General features: G+C 36.3%; 1 protein-coding gene across 1 annotated transcript; it reads left to right on the top strand.

Annotated features, from left to right (window-relative positions):
- Positions 1 to 662: 662 nt before the first annotated feature.
- LOC138335590 (LRP2-binding protein-like) lies at positions 663 to 13,781 on the top strand. The gene is made up of 8 exons (XM_069284751.1): positions 663 to 805; positions 5,171 to 5,422; positions 5,717 to 5,830; positions 6,417 to 6,562; positions 7,041 to 7,198; positions 7,322 to 7,493; positions 8,458 to 8,623; positions 13,181 to 13,781. Exons 2-8 carry the CDS (start codon positions 5,204 to 5,206, stop codon positions 13,244 to 13,246), a joined length of 1,041 nt encoding a protein of 346 aa, XP_069140852.1. The 5' UTR covers positions 663 to 805; positions 5,171 to 5,203; the 3' UTR covers positions 13,247 to 13,781.
- The last annotated feature ends 3,805 nt before the right edge of the window (positions 13,782 to 17,586 follow it).

Raw genomic sequence — 17,586 nt, 5'->3', positions numbered from 1 at the left:
GGTCAGGGTCACCATTTATGCAAAATCTGATCCCCTTCCCCTAAGGAAGTTTCTGACCAAATTTGGTTAAAATCCATCAAGTACTATATGACTAGTAGCGATTTAAAGGAATTTCCTCTATTTTCCCTATTGGGCCCAGCCCCTCTGGTCCCAGGGGGGTCAGGGTGACCATTTATGCAAAATCTGATCAACTTCCCCTAAGGAAGTTTCTGACCAAATTTTGTTAACATCCATGCAGTACTTTATGACAAGTAGCGATTTAAAGGAAATGTTGACGGACGGACGGACGACGGACGGACGGATGACGGACGTCGCACCATGGCAAAAGCTCACCGGCCCTTCGGGCCAGGTGAGCTAAACATATAGACTACGGTTTCATAGTGGAAACAATGATTTATAAGTAAGAATCTTTACGTCCTTGGTGGAAATAAGGAATATAATTTTTATTTGTTACCCGAATACAAATTCCGGATCTTACATTACTATTTCTGAGTTGAAGTTTAGTCTCACTACTTAAAAATTAAAAATATAAAGAAAAGAAACAGAAAAAAAAGAAATTTTGTAATATTGTTATAACATAAGCTTACATGGTTTATTTATTTGAAATTCACCGTTATAAATATTTTTTATCAAAATTTATTTACTCCGGCACTACCATGTATTGGGTCATGACCTTTGTCGTCAAGGTACAAAAGACTCTCTGATGAAGTCCTGGCAAGCTCAGATGGACACCGGAATGGTTTACATGAACATGTAGCTCTGTCCTGCCGCCCTAACGGGTGAAGACTTGTATATATTTCTTGGTGTGTGTATCTATTCATAATCTATGTATAAATTTCACTGATTAGTTGTCGGGACCGGGGAGTTCAGCACCTTCTTTAACTTGTCTATATCACAACTGTCAAAACTTTTCTTCTGAAAATATAAGTCTCACTTCTAAATCCTTGCTGTGATATATTGCAATTGGTACACTGTAACCAGTGTGTGTAAACGATTTATGAATTATTGGTAGGGCCTAGATCCTGTTCGAAATGTAGGCCATTAATGAAATTAAATGTAGAAATTAGATCATTACTGTTATCAAATATACTGTACTGTAGTGTAATGAAAATTAAAATTTATTGAATATTTTGACCTTTTATTTAGGATTATTAATAAACCAGGTACTAGCTTTATACCGTTTTTACCTTATTATGATTGATAATTTTGGCAAAGCTAGGCCTAATTAGTTGCTTAGAAAGAATAGCTCTCCTCAGAAAATTAAAGGTAGGTTTCGCCCAATGAAATATAAAGTTTACGAAATTGAAATTTATCCTGTACATAAATATAATCTTCAGATCATTTTCGATGCATACAGCGAACAATATGGGTGGTCAGTTGCCTAGCTTGACCAGGAAAATACTCCTCTAAAAATAGGGCGAATTCAAGCTTTACATAGAACATGACATTTTTTTTTTCCAAAACGAGGTCGCATCAACAAATGGAAGCGTGCAACAAAATGTCAGATAGAAGTGACAGTCTTGCCATGGCATATTTAGTCAAAAACAACAATAACAAATCGAAGTACGATGGATTGTTTATACATGTCATAAAATCTATAACACTTCAAGTTACTTACATACGATCTCTAGCTTAGTACATCAAACATACATGTAGTTATTCCGCTGCTGTATGTGCGCTGGCATATATATATGTGTAGAAATTTAACTCGCCACGTGCAACACAGTCCAAACAGAATCCGGGCAGGTTCCGCTGAAGATGTGGCTTCTGTTTTTTCTATTACTACATGCCATCTCTGAGTTTCATTCCCTAGATATATATCCTAGTGTGCTACCGATTCCATTCTAATTTCCTACTCTTTGATGCTGATTCTGATACATTTTTTTTCTCACACGCTTTCATTCAGCCATTTTCTTTACTTTTAGTGCGTAACAATGCGCATGCGCGAAACTTCGACAACACAATCAATCGCAGCTTAATTTGCATACAATCCTGTCAGCCTGACGATCGTAATAAATCAAGGATTTCCTTCAATTTTGTATTCAAGATACATTTGTTCCATCTCATACGCATTAAGAAATTAAATTGAGGTATTTTTGATATGTTGTTTTCACATTTTCTCCCGTTTATCGGGATTTTACAAAAAAATGTTTATTTGGTTGGGCGAAACCTTCCTTTAATAAATACCTAATATTGTCAAAAGATGCTGAATTGTATTATTATGCTTATGTAAAACAGGGAAAATACATATGATTCCTGCTGATTGCCAAGACCAGGAATCGAATCCAGGTCTCCGGTGTGAAAAGCTACGACTCTACCAACTGAGCCAAACAAGCATACTCCATCAGCTATGTGACAAGGACCATGTTTAACACTATGTACAAACCACTCCTTATACATTTGATACCTCACCAATTCTTGACTATGCATCTGTTGTCTGGGGAAATTATTTACTAAAGAACAGATAAATTAAACAAGTGATAAAATTCAAAATCAGACAGAGAGAATAATTCTAAATTAAAACCACCTCTTGCAACATCTATGGAAATGTTTAATGAACTCAAAATATTAACTTTTGAGTATAGAATTAAGGTAGACCGTCCCTTCTGGTTTCCTCTCATGGATTTCGTTCATTTTTTGATATTTTGATTTTAGGTATACCCTGATCACAAAAACCGCATAAAAATCATATGTCACCGGGTTAATTTTTCTTCCAGGGTTGCTTAAAGATATGTACAAATGACTTAATAATCCGGATTTTAAGGATTTTTAAATGAATAATATTTCCTCCCTGTAGCATCCCTTAAAGATGCTCCACCGCCGACAAATGGTATTTTTTCACTATCAAAAACAGAGGCAGACGATTTAGTATTTTTCTTCAGTTACAAAAGTTACTTTCTTTACATTATTACCACCATTGAAAAGTTTGAGCTTTTGATTTTACTTCAAGTTAAAAATATGAAAAATAATTAATTGCATCCCGAAAAAATTCCGTGGCACTATATCCTATATGGAATGAAATACTGATTATGCATGCACCAAATGCAAAACAAATTATTTTATATTATTTTTTGTGTTAACTAGACATATATATACACGATTAAACACCGATTATTGTTCAAATGATGAATACCATTTATACTCTGTTGGCGGTGGAGCATCTTTAAAGGCTCATTACATTTCCGGAGCAAAATATAAAAGTTTCTTAAAAAACATTAATAATATCAGAAAATGCATACGGATGACCTAAAATAAGGTTACGACACCAAGCATATGCAAGATTTCCTGCATAACATATGAAAACAGTGGAGAGTCAAGTCGCTGTTTTGCCGTCTGGCGCAGTAGGACGACGGCGGGAAACATAATACGACCCGCGTTATGAAAACAAATATGTTATTTATTTTAATCAAATCGTTCAGAAGGTGATGATAAATGTAGTATTAACGGTAAGTTAATAATTCTTAAGACTCTACAAAAGTATCGATCTTGTTTTACATTCCCATTTTAAAAATTAAAAGCCGTTTAGGAAAGGTAGTGGGCCTTTAACATATAAATAATATACCTGTAATATGTTCATACCTTCAGTAGGTGATATAGAATTCATTACTATATCCAATAAGCTGGGTTTTCCACAATAAAACGAAATATCGTTATTTTAAAATTAAGTCCGGATCCAATTTTAGTGAAAAATTGCATAAAAATAGTAATGTTTTCTTTTTTTCTGAAAAAATGATCTAAAAAAAAAAAAAAGAAAAATCAATTTTTTAGAATTTCCATGAAGACTGGCTTATTTGCAATACGAAAAGCCAATAAAAAGTATACCTCACCGCATTATTTTTCAAATTATGACCGATTTGCTTCCTACAACCCCTTAAATTTTGGTCTGAAAATGTTAAAAAAATTGGCGAATCTGTAGCACTTTTCAACGTTTTATGTTATTCATCTACCCTTGTTAGTTTTTACCGATTGGCACACCTTTATATTGATACACTTCAAGTAAACACTCGAAAAGGTTCTAGACGAAATACTTGTTCAAATGCCGATTTCAGAAGCGAGTTGTAAAAGATGGGTACGGAGAAATAAAATACGTTTGCCGGGATTCGGATAGCGACGTAACAAACGTATGACGTCACAGAAGGGACGGTCTACGTTAAATACTACATAATTATGTATGCTAATATATAAACCAAATTATAGAAAGGCCCCTGATTACATATCAATATTATTTACACCAGTCTCATCCAGGTGTTCCTATAGTCTAAGGTCAGCCTCACAAGACACCTTCTTCCTCCGAAAGCTTCATACAGAACTAATGAAAAAGCTGATTAGCTGTTCTGGAGTACTCGGTAACTCTGAAATTGCCGGCCAAGAAAGTGTGTCGCTACAGCTCTAGTACTCCACCACACTTGATCCAGTTCAATTCTGTATTAGTATATTACAGAGTTATCTGCCCTTGCGGGTAGGTATTGATTGTGATGTCATGTGTTTGTGAGCGCAACGTCATAATTTTCGGAGAAAACAAAATGAATTGCGCTCACAAAATAATGACGTAACAATCGATACCTACTCGCAAGGGAGCTAACTCTGTAATATGCAAAGACAGAATATTAAACAAGATGATTGAAAGGGCGAATTGAATTGATTGCAAATGTAAATGGAAAGTGTTTAAATGTTGTAGACAATAGAAGTATGATCCTGTCCTATTGTGTAATGCATTTATTTTTACATTAATTGATTGGTTTACCTTGATTTGTAGCAATATATATAATAGTTGTGTTTTCTTTTTATGTATATCGAAACCATCACATGGACATGGTTCTTTTTTACTTATAATAGTTGATATACATATACATTTTTTTTTTTATTTTTTTTGTATGTTCTTAAGTGATATAAATATTAAGATTTTTGATAATGCTTTGTGTCTATGGGAGATGAGCCCTTAGCTGTAGTGAGACATCAACATTTAGATAAAGTTATTATTATTATTTTTTAAGGGAATCATACATTATCAATATCATTTCAAAACTTTCTAAAATGGTGCGTCTGAAGTTTAAAATTTATGTCTAAATAAAAACAGTTCTTTAATGTTTTATTTTGGTGACAGATGATCATATTGGACTCTTTATTGTTTTCCTTATGCTGTTTCTAATTATTGCTCTTCCTTCCCTAGATCTATAAAGGTAGTCCTGTGATATAAGTCAAGATGCAGATGCCATCAGACTTCCCAGCAGAGAAGGAGACTGTACTGTCCAAGGAAAACAGCATACTGAATGACTTGAAGCAGGAGACACGCGACACTCCGGGATTTAATGCACTGACGGAAAATGAATTAATGGAAAAAGTGGAAAACATTTTGCTTGAAAGGATAAAAAATGGTGACAAGCGAGCTTATTTCCAGCTGGCATTGTTTTATTATGAACAGGTATTCACCTTGTTGTGAAAAAAAATTAGTTTAACATTTTTTAGTTTTAAGACCATTAAGGCCCATTGGGCCTCTTGTTGTGTGATATCTCCATAACAAAAAATCTATTCCACTAAATCCATAAATAAGATATTTGTGTGTTTGAATTTAAAGATACAAGAAATGTTTCAAATATATTTTTTGACATTGTTTCGCTGAGAAATAGAGTCCATCTGATTGAAACACAAACATGATTGATACACTATTTGTAAATTTTTCTAAGTTTGTCATCAAGCATCTTGTTTTTGTTGAAAGGGAATTTACGATAAAGCGAGGGTCTATTTTGAGAGAGCAAAGGACATGGACTTCCAGGCTTTGTTTATGTTGGCTGTCATGTTATACGATGGAGTGGGTGGACAGGCTGATACGGTAGGTTCCTTTACTTTTTGACCAAATTTTTATCAATATGTCAAAAAAAAAACACAAAAAGCCATTGATTTTATTGTCAGTGCTGAATTATTAACAGTATATCTAGGTCTCCTGCAGTTCGAGTTAAAGAGATTTTACTATATATATACATAATTATTTTTACTTTGTTTTCATACTAAATCTTGACTTTCTAATTGGACTATTCTTTTTCTTCGAACCTCTATGAAGAAAAGTCTGAGAATGACGCAAAAACCTGGATATTGGAAAATTAATGGAATCTTATGCTTTAACGTACATATTTTGCTTTATCTGAAAAAATAATTATGAGCATTGATGTCATTTTTTGAAAAATATTTCATCTGGTTATGAACTTCTAGTAAATTTTGTTATCAAACTTGAGAATCGGCACAGTTTGCCAACTTGAGAATTGGCACAGTTAGCAAACAAAATTTCATTCATTCCATGATGAAATTAAAAAATATTAACATCAATGTTTGACATAAACAAAGTCATACATACAAAATTTAACAATAGACCGATGTTACACCCCTAATGATAGCGCCTCTTTCCTTTAACTGACAAGCAGAAGTTAGCCATGGAATATCTTCAAAAGGTGGAATCTTCTAAAGCTAAACATGCAAAACACTTGGTAAAGGCGGCCCAGTTTGATATTGGCAGAGCCTACTTCCAGGGTTACGGAGTCAACCGACAGTCTGATGAGCAGGCGGAGAGGTAGTGTCACTGTTGAAATAACTCCTTTCTTTCTTCTAAACGTTATATAAAAGTCACACTTTGCTTTATTATTTTGCTGTCCCTGAATCTATATAAAAAATAAATATTGAAGAAGCCCATCCACGGCAGAGCATAAACGATACTCATCATTTGAAAAATACAGGTAATTGGTGTCATACTCAGTGTAAATGTATGTCTTATTAACATAAAATATAGTATTGAATAATTTAGTTTGCTTTTGTTGGATGCACAATCAAGTACATGTACTTCATTACATATAGGGCATAGTGTCATAGACTTTTTTTGAGACAAAATTAATTATCTTAAATATTTTTATTTTGAAGTAAAATAAGAAGCTCAAATTTTTCAATGGTGGTAATGGTGTAAAGTAAGGAACTTTTGTAACTGAACAAAAATACTAATTCATCTGCTCCTGATTTTATAGAGAAAAAATACTATTTGTCAATGTTGTTAATAGGTACTGGTTGATGGCTGCAGATGACGGAAACCCAAGCGGTAGTGTCAAAGCCCAAACTGCTCTGGGAATGTTTTATTCTCGGGAAGATACAAAAGATCTGGAGAAAGCTTTCTTCTGGCATTCGGAGGCATGTGGAAACGGGAGTTTAGAGTCACAAGGTATGATAAATATGTAATGTTGTCAAAATGATGGATAATATATTAGTAACAGATTTATTACAATCTGTGTCCTTTATCCTCTATATCTAAAGTGTGCAGTACATGAGGGTTTTGTTCCAACAGGAGCCCTAGGGATCATGTATGAATACGGTATAGGGGTTAAAGCTAGCCCTGATGCAGCTAACGTGTGTCTAAAAGAGGCAGCCGAACGAGGTAATGTGTACGCCATGGGAAACCTTGTCGCCCAATACTACCGACGAAAATTGTACACGAAGGCGTCCGATCTGGCTGCAAGGTAAGGCTACCTGACCTACATTTCTATTGTAATAGTAAAACACAGATACGTCCAAGTCGACGGGACCAGGCAAAATATTTGACTTACCCGATAGTTCGTCCAACCGTGTTTGTATCAATGGTCATATACAATGTAATATATGTATATCAGTTTGAGTTGCCTTCGATGCTTATAGGATATGTATTTAAGAATTACACGAGAAAACAATCTTAAATAGATAACATATATATATTTTACAAAGAAAATAAAACAATCTTAATAGAAAACATGACACACTTTACCTGTACAATGTTTTGCAGAGATTTTAAAGGCAGCTTGTATCTATCAAAAATAGAGTCAATGTTCGATAATACATTGTGATGCATATGTGTTATTGTTATTTACTTCATATAGATCTTATTGAATTTAAAATTTATTTTTCCGTCACGTCTTCTGTGTAAATCATAACAGTAAGCTTAAATCAAAATGTTTTAAGTCGCAGATCTTACCGTTATACTCTTGTTTTAAAATGATTAGCACATGTCACACCTGTGTAAACAATAGGTTTAATTAACGAGAAATTCACCGAAAACAATGGAGCAGTCAGGTAACACTGATACGGTTGATTGGTCACACTCGATGAATTTGACCAAATTAAGCCATACTAGGATCAGTGTTGTAACTGAGACAGCATGACGCTTCAATGTCCAACACATGAATGTAAATTTTGGGATAAGGACAGGACCATAAAATGTATTCCATACAATCGCAGTATTCAATACAACCACAGTATTCAATACAACCCTAGTATTCAACACAACTTCAGTATTCAATAAAACCGCACTGTTTGTTTCTTCCATATATTTTTCCCTATTCTTGTCTACAAAATGTATGAAGAAATAGTAATTTAATTTCTTGTTAAAATTCAGAAACATGCTGAGATATTTTCTTACATTGTAATTTGTAATTTGAAAAACCATTTCAGAGTGTCCCAATTTAATGATGTTGATCAAATTGCCAAGGAGACGGAGTGCCTACCTAACTATATCAGAAGAGGCATAAGCACGGGCTGTTTCTATTATGCCCGCTGTCTAGAGGAGGGACACGGCGTGAAGCAAGATAAAAGTGAAGCTAAAAAATACTACTCTAAGGTAAACATTTATTATGAGATATAATTAAACAAATTAAACAAGTTTTTGTTTTAGCAAGAGTTTAAAAAAAATTAGATTGTTTTATCACATACCTACAATTCAAAGCACTGCAACATGAAACAGCGACAATGTCCTGATGTTACTTTTTGTCTCTTGATGTCACATAACACAGTTGTTGTTTACATGATGTCGTAATGGATTGTCTGCCTGGCTTGATGTCACATACCACGGTAGTTGTTTACATGATGATGTCGTAATGGATTGTCTGCCTGGCTTGATGTCACATACCACAGTAGTTGTTTACATGATGATCGTAATGGATTGTCTGCCTGGCTTGATGTCACATACCACAGTAGTTGTTTACATGATGATGTCGTAATGGATTGTCTGCCTGGCTTGATGTCACATACCACAGTAGTTGTTTACATGATGATGTCGTAATGGATTGTCTGCCTGGCTTGATGTCACATACCACAGTAGTTGTTTACATGATGATGTCGTAATGGATTGTCTGCCTGGCTTGATGTCACATACCACAGTAGTTGTTTACATGATGATTCTAAATGTTGTCTGCCTGGCTTGATGTCACATACCAGTAGTGTTTACATGATTCGTAATGGATCTGCCTGCTTGATGTCACATACCACGTGTTGTTTACATGATGTCGTAATGGATTGTCTGCCTGGCTTGATGTCACATACCACAGTAGTTGTTTACATGATGATGTCGTAATGGATTGTCTGCCTGGCTTGATGTCACATACCACAGTAGTTGTTTACATGATGATATCGTAATGGATTGTCTGCCTGGCTTGATGTCACATACCACAGTAGTTGTTTACATGATGATGTAATGGATTGTCTGCCTGGCTTGATGTCACATACCACAGTAGTTGTTTACATGATGATGTCGTAATGGATGTCTGCCTGGCTTGATGTCACATACCACAGTAGTTGTTTACATGATGATGTCGTAATGGATTGTCTGCCTGGCTTGATGTCACATACCACAGTAGTTGTTTACATGATGATGTCGTAATGGCTTGTCTGCCTGGCTTGATGTCACATACACGGTTGTTGTTTACATGATGATGTCGTAATGGATTGTCTGCCTGGCTTGATGTCACATAACACAGTTGTTGTTTACATGATGTCGTAATGGATTGTCTGCCTGGCTTGATGTCACATAACACGGTTGTTGTTTACATGATGATGTCGTAATGGATTGTCTGCCTGGCTTGATGTCACATACCACAGTAGTTGTTTACATGATGTCATAATGGATTGTCTGCCTGGCTTGATGTCACATACCACAGTAGTTGTTTACATGATGATGTCGTAATGGATTGTCTGCCTGGCTTGATGTCACATACCACGGTAGTTGTTTACATGATGATGTCGTAATGGATTGTCTGCCTGGCTTGATGTCACATACCACGGTAGTTGTTTACATGATGTCGTAATGGATTGTCTGCCTGGCTTGATGTCACATACCACGGTAGTTGTTTTACAATGGATTGTCTGCCTGGCTTGATGTCACATACCACGGTAGTTGTTTACATGATGTCGTAATGGATTGTCTGCCTGGCTTGATGTCACATACCACAGTAGTTGTTTACATGATGTCTATCTAATGGATTGTCTGCCTGGCTTGATGTCACATACCACGTAGTTGTTTACATGATGTGTCGTAATGGATTTCTGCCTGGCTGTGTATGCTACCACAGTAATTTTTGCACATGATGATATCGTAATGGATCGTCTGCCTGCCTTGATGTCACATACCATGGTAGTTGTTTACATGATGTCGTAAAGGATTGTCTGCCTGGCTTGATGTCACATACCACGGTAGTTGTTTACATGATGTCGTAATGGATCGTCTGCCTGCCTTGATGTCACATACCACGGTAGTTGTTTACATGATGTCGTAATGGATTGTCTGCCTGCCTTGATGTCACATACTACGGTAGTTGTTTACATGATATCGTAATGGATTGTCTGCCTGCCTTGATGTCACATACCACAGTAGTTGTTTACATGATGTCGTAATGGATCGTCTGCCTGCCTTGAAGTCACAAACCACAGTAGTTGTTTACATGATGTCATAATGGATTGTCTGCCTGGCTTGATGTCACATACCACGGAGTTGTTTACATGGTGTCGTAATGGATCGTCTGCCTGGCTTGATGTCACATACCACGGTAGTTGTTTACATGATGATATCGTAATGGATTGTCTGCCTGGCTTGATGTCACATACCACGGAGTTGTTTACATGGTGTCGTAATGGATTATCTGCCTGGCTTGATGTCACATACCATGGTAGTTGTTTACATGGTGTCGTTATGGATTTTCTGCCTGGCTTGATGTCACTTACCACAGTAGTTGTTTACATGGTGTCGGAATGGATTTTCTGCCTGGCTTGATGTCACATACCACAGTAGTTGTTTACATGATGATATCATAATGGATTGTCTGCCTGGCTTGATGTCACATACCACAGTAGTTGTTTACATGATGTCGTAATGGATTGTCTGCCTGGCTTGATGTCACATACCACGGTAGTTGTTTACATGATGTCGTAATGGATCGTCTGCCTGGCTTGATGTCACATACCACGGTAGTTGTTTACATGATGTCGTAATGGATTGTCTGCCTGGCTTGATGTCACATACCACGGTAGTTGTTTACATGATGTCGTAATGGATTGTCTGCCTGGCTTGATGTCACATACCACGGTAGTTGTTTACATGATGTCGTAATGGATTGTCTGCCTGCCTTGATGTCACATACCACGGTAGTTGTTTACATGATGTCGTAATGGATCGTCTGCCTGGCTTGATGTCACATACCACAGTTGTTTACATGATATCGTAATGGATTGTCCTGCCTGCCTTGATGTCACATACCACAGTAAGTTGTTTACATGATGTCATAATGGCTTGTCTGCCTGGCTTGATGTCACATACCACAGTAGTTGTTTACATGATGTCATAATGGATTGTCTGCCTGGCTTGATGTCACATACCACGGTAGTTGTTTACATGATGTCGTAATGGATTGTCTGCCTGGCTTGATGTCACATACCACAGTAGTTGTTTACATGATGTCATAATGGATCGTCTGCCTGGCTTGATGTCACATACCACAGTAGTTGTTTACATGATGTCGTAATGGATCGTCTGCCTGGCTTGATGTCACATACCACAGTAGTTGTTTACATGATGTCGTAATGGATCGTCTGCCTGGCTTGATGTCACATACCACGGTAGTTGTTTACATGATGTCATAATGGATCGTCTGCCTGGCCTAACCACACCTTAACCACTCAGTCACCACAACCCAGAGGTGGAGGTCTAGTGGTAGAATGTCAGACACCTTAACCACTCAGTCACCACAACCCAGAGGTGGAGGTCTAGTGGTAGAATGTCAGACACCTTAACCACTCAGCCACCACAAACCAGAGGTGGAAGTCTAGTGGTAGAATGTCAGACACCTTAACCACTCAGTCACCACAACCCAGAGGTGGAGGTCTAGTGGTAGAATGTCAGACACCTTAACCACTCAGCCACCACCACCCAGAGGTGGAAGTCTAGTGGTAGAATGTCAGACACCTTAACCACTCAGTCACCACAACCCAGAGGTGGAGGTCTAGTGGTAGAATGTCAGACACCTTAACCACTCAGTCACCACAACCCAGAGGTGGAGGTCTAGTGGTAGAATGTCAGACACCTTAACCACTCAGCCACCACCACCCAGAGGTGGAAGTCTAGTGGTAGAATGTCAGACACCTTAACCACTCAGTCACCACAACCGAGAGGTGGAGGTCTAGTAGTAGAATGTCAGACACACTTAACCACTCAGCCACCACCACCCAGAGGTGGAAGTCTAGTGGTAGAATGTCAGACACCTTAACCACTCAGTCACCACAACCGAGAGGTGAAGGTCTAGTGGTAGAATGTCAGACACCTTAACCACTCAGTCAACACAACCTAGAGGTAGAGGTCTAGTGGTAGAATGTCAGACACCTTAACCACTCAGCCACCACAACCCAGAAGTGGAAGTCTAGTGGTAGAATGTCAGACACCTTAACCACTCAGTCACCACAACCGAGAGGTGGAGGTCTAGTGGTAGAATGTCAGACACCTTAACCACCCAGCCACCACAACCCAGAGGTGGAAGTCTAGTGGTAGAATGTCAGACACCTTAACCACTCAGCCAGCACAACCAAGAGGTGGAAGTCTAGTGGTAGAATGTCAGACACCTTTTACCATTTTCTATCCAGGAAAAACCCAATGTAATTATGCAAGAGAAATCTTTTTTTTTTTTTTCTTTTTTTTTTTTAAATTTGAAAAAGAAATTCAGCTTTCGTCAAAAAATCTTCATTTATGCTTTTGATTTATTAATCAACATTTCAGTGGATATTTTAGGTATAATTTAAAGCAATTAGTTTCACAGATCATTCTGGTTTTTGTTTTTATGTAAATATTATAACCTAGCTAAGACATTGAAGTGATATTTTTATCTACAGTGTATATAAAAATTATTTTATTTTTCAGTCATACCAGTTTGATCCCGATGTTTGTGCACAGCTACAGAATGTAACTCAACATGGGGTGATTTAAGGAATGTTGTCTGGTCCAGTACAAGCATTTACGAGACCCTGATCATGGCTGTTCCTTGGATTCCCTACAGACTTTGAGACGCTCTGATCAGGAAAGTGTCATGGGTTTTACAATGCAAACATTTGAGTCACTAAGATTTCTCATGATAATATCCAAGATGATGTCTAGCAATACCAAAGACTGTTTAGTAGCCTGCTGTTTACTTCCTGACACTTGTTGATAAAGACAAAGCTGGAGGTTTCTTGGAGGATAACCATAACACATCTCTTCATTGGCAATTCTTTATCTAAAGCCAAAATGTTTTGTTAGCTAACACATTGTTAATCTTTTATATAGCCAATACTGTGGTTATTAAGTTTTTGTTAGCTAGCTAACACATGATAAATATTGAATGGTGAATTTTGGTTTTCTCAAGTTCGTTTTAGGGAATACTCTCACAAATACAGAATACCATAAAGATGCATTTATAAGGTAGAATATTATATTAAGTTGCATATTTTTTTTTAAATAAAGAAAATCATAACATGTGATTAAATTCTCTTAAGAGTTTTTTTCTATTCTAGGAAAATTTTGTTTTAACTGAAAAAAAACCCATTCTGTTTTATAAAGTAATTTTAACATGTGCCAGCATTCATTATTGAAATTGAAAAAAGTGAGCCAACATTTGTATGTATCACCAACATTTGTATGTATTACCAACATTTGTATGTATTACCAACATTTGTATGTATTACCAACATTTGTATGTATTACCAACATTTGTATGTATTACCAACATTTGTATGTATTACCAACATTTGTATGTATTACTTGCTTTATTGCCAAACTTATTAAAATACAAGAATAATAATTTTACCTGCCAAACATTTACACGAATAATAATTTTAGCCCAAACATTTCACTTCACCATATCATAAACCTATGTGATATTTTTGATAAAATTATGTTTTTATACAATTCTACCTGCCTCAATATTAATTAATACTAGCATATTTATGCATTTGCTTCATGGTTGATTTTGATTTTGCAGTTGGATTTGAAAAAAAAAATAGTTTCATTGTGTCTTTTTATTATTCAGAGTAGTCTGCCCTTACTTCCCGTTGGTGATCTGTTGTTATAGTGATCATGACGTACTGTGGAGAAATGGGGAATCTGTTTGATTAGTTGGTGAAAGTGTACATTTTAATTCTAACATTTAATATTACCATGCAACTATTAAAACCCTACCACACGAACAGATTATTCTGAATAAAAGACAGATTATGTTTGACATATGACAATTTTATCTGTGAGAGATCTGTGATAGATAATGTACTAGTCAGTAGCCATGTGACATGACCATTTTGTGTCCAGTGCTCCTCTTCATTAGTAGCCGTGATGAGACATGACCATTTTGTGTCGAGTGCTCCCCTTCATTGAACTTGTCAATATAATGACAACAAACTGCAGATATCTAAACTGTATGTTGGGTAATTGTATTGTAATTGAAGCTAAAACTATTTATGTATTTAGAATATAAACATGAAATATTTGATGATAAATGTTATATTACATAACATATTTTTGTAATATCAGTTGAATGTTTGGATCATAGTTGTTAATCCACTTTTTCTGGGATTTATTGTTTACAAAACCTATGGCCAGGCCCTTGGTCATGATCACTTAGACAATTTTCAGGGGATTGTGAATTTTTTTCAATCATGATTTTAATTCACCAAGAACGTTTATTGAGATATACATTTAAGAATTCTCAGAGAATGTGTTTGTTTATGTGTTACATGAAATTAATTTCAAATTGTGTAGAAATATTGCTGAACCTGATAAACTTGTATTCTTACAAAGAGCCAGCCCGATAGTGCTACAGATACTGGGTGTCAGCAGTTATCTGCCCTTAGTTACTGATGCCTTGTCGACCCTAACATTGTTAAATATCACCTATAATGTTGTTCATCGCCTCTTTTGATATTTGACCTACCGGTATGTGCCTCTAGCTGCTTGGACTATTTTGTCATTGCTATTCAGTTATCATTAAGATATCTTTAAGGCTATTTTCTGGTGAGGTTTCAGTCTTGTTTCAATTACAATTATCAAAGAGTTTTTGTGATTTTCAAAAATTAATATCTCATTTGGTAGCAATTTGTCATATACAATATGTGGCAAAAAATTGTACTTTAATATATATGTACATGTATATTGCTTGTAAAACATTTTGTACACAAAATTAGGAAATGACCAATTTGAAGGCCATTATGAAAAAGTGCATTTCGTACACTTTGTAGAAAGGCGGATTATATTAACGATATTTATTCATTGTTTGAAGCCCATTTAATATTTTTGATTCGATGGATCAAAGGCCAGTGAAATCAGCTTCATCCTTGATACTCCAGGGGTTCAGATCACTTATAATCTCTACACCCCTGGACTATCTCATAGTAAAACTGGGGGCAACAGAACAGGTAATTTTAATCTTTTGATGTACAATCAAAGTGTCGTACAGTACACTGTGGTTGAATGTGTGGCTTTGAAGTTCCCCTGAACTGCCTTCAATTTTACTATGAGATAGTCCAGGGGTGTAGAGATTGTAGGTGATCAGAACCCCTGAGTATCGAGGATGAGTCAGCTTTTACTAAAGCGAGGAAAAATGCAAGAATAAATCATAATATATATAGATATAATAGCACCTAGACACATATAATGGGGACAAGGTGACACTATGGAATCAGGTATTTTGATTTCTCCATGTATCATAAATAGTAATTTTATACTCCCTGACAAGGTAGGAAACAGTACAAAAACATAGTAGTCTAAGAAGATCTTTTATTTGCTGAAATTATATTACCACTAAAACACATGATTACATAATCATGTTACATTGTTGGGACATATTTATTTTTACTTCTTAGAACATTTTTTTTTCTATATTTATATAATGTGACTGCTATACAAGGCTGACAGGTTTTAAATCTTCCTGTAGTACAATAATTAGGTAGTTAGTTTGTATTTCTGTGTGCAATTGAAGTTATAAATGCATTATTTGTATTTAGATTACAATAGTTTTAATGCTTGACCTCTGTTTTACAGAGATTATTGATCTGATCCCTAGGAGATGTCTTCAATTGTTTATTTTGATTTGGATGTGTATTACACTATGATCCAGGGCTGATGACTATAGTGGTATAATGTCAGACCCCTGAACCACATGTCCCTGCCAAACATTATTAATATTTACCATTACAATGTACATTGTAACCCAAGCTCTTTATAAACTATAGTATTTACTAAGGGACTGATTTCTAATGAGATTTATATTTTGTGGTTAAGATGCTTACATCAATGTGGTGTGTGACCTCTAACCTTTCCAGTGTCATATGGTGGCGTCCAGCATGCATCCATCAACAATTCACATAATTGACTTCTTAAAAACACTGGTCAGAATTTGACCAAAGGATGGTTTCATCCTTGGCCTCTTGTTGTGATTTGTTTGCTTGATTGCAGTTGTATTGATTTCGATCTTTTTTTAAGAAAACATGATAAATGTGAGGTGTTGACTAAGAACCATGTCCTTGTGTCATCATGCACCGTCTGTCGTCGTGCGCCGTCTGCCGTGCGTAAACTTTTCATTCAAACGACTTCTTCTCAATAACCGAAAGGCCCAGGGTACTGATATTTGGCCTGTAGCATGCTGGGATGAAGGGCTACCAAGTTTGTTCAAATAAATGACCTTGACCTTCATTCAAGGTCACAGGGGTCAAAAAGGCTAAAATCTTTAAACAACTTCTTCTCAAGACCCAGAAAGCCCAGGGTACTGATATTTAGCCTGTAGCATGCTGGGATGAAAGGCTACCAAGTTTGTTCAAATGAATGACCTTGACCTTCATTCAAGGTCACAGGGGTCAAATAGGCTAAAATCTTTAAACAACTTCTTCTCAAGAACCGAAAGGCCCAGGATACTCATATTGGGCATGCAGTATGCTGGGATGAAGGGCTATCAAGTTTGTTCAAATGAATGACCTTGACCTTCATTGAAGGTCACAGGGGTCAAATAGGCTAAAAATCCTTTAAACAACTTCTGTGAATTACTAAGAGGCCTAGAGACCTGATATTGGGCCTGTCACATGCTGGGATGAAGGGCTATCAAGTTTGTTCAAATCAATGACCTTGATTTTCTTTGAAGGTCACAGGGGTCAAATAGGCTTAAATTTTTAAAAGACTTCTTTTCAAGAACCAAAAGGCCCAGGATACTCATATTGGGCATGCAGCATGCTGGGATGAAGGGCTACCAAGTTTGTTCAAATGAATGACCTTGATCTTCATTGAAGGTCACAGGGGTCAAATAAGCT

Source organism: Argopecten irradians, chromosome 11 (genome assembly GCF_041381155.1).
Source record: "Argopecten irradians isolate NY chromosome 11, Ai_NY, whole genome shotgun sequence".
In the NCBI taxonomy this organism is placed as follows: domain Eukaryota; kingdom Metazoa; phylum Mollusca; class Bivalvia; order Pectinida; family Pectinidae; genus Argopecten; species Argopecten irradians.
Note: the sequence above shows the minus strand (reverse complement) of the source record. Positions and strands in the feature narration are given on the sequence as shown.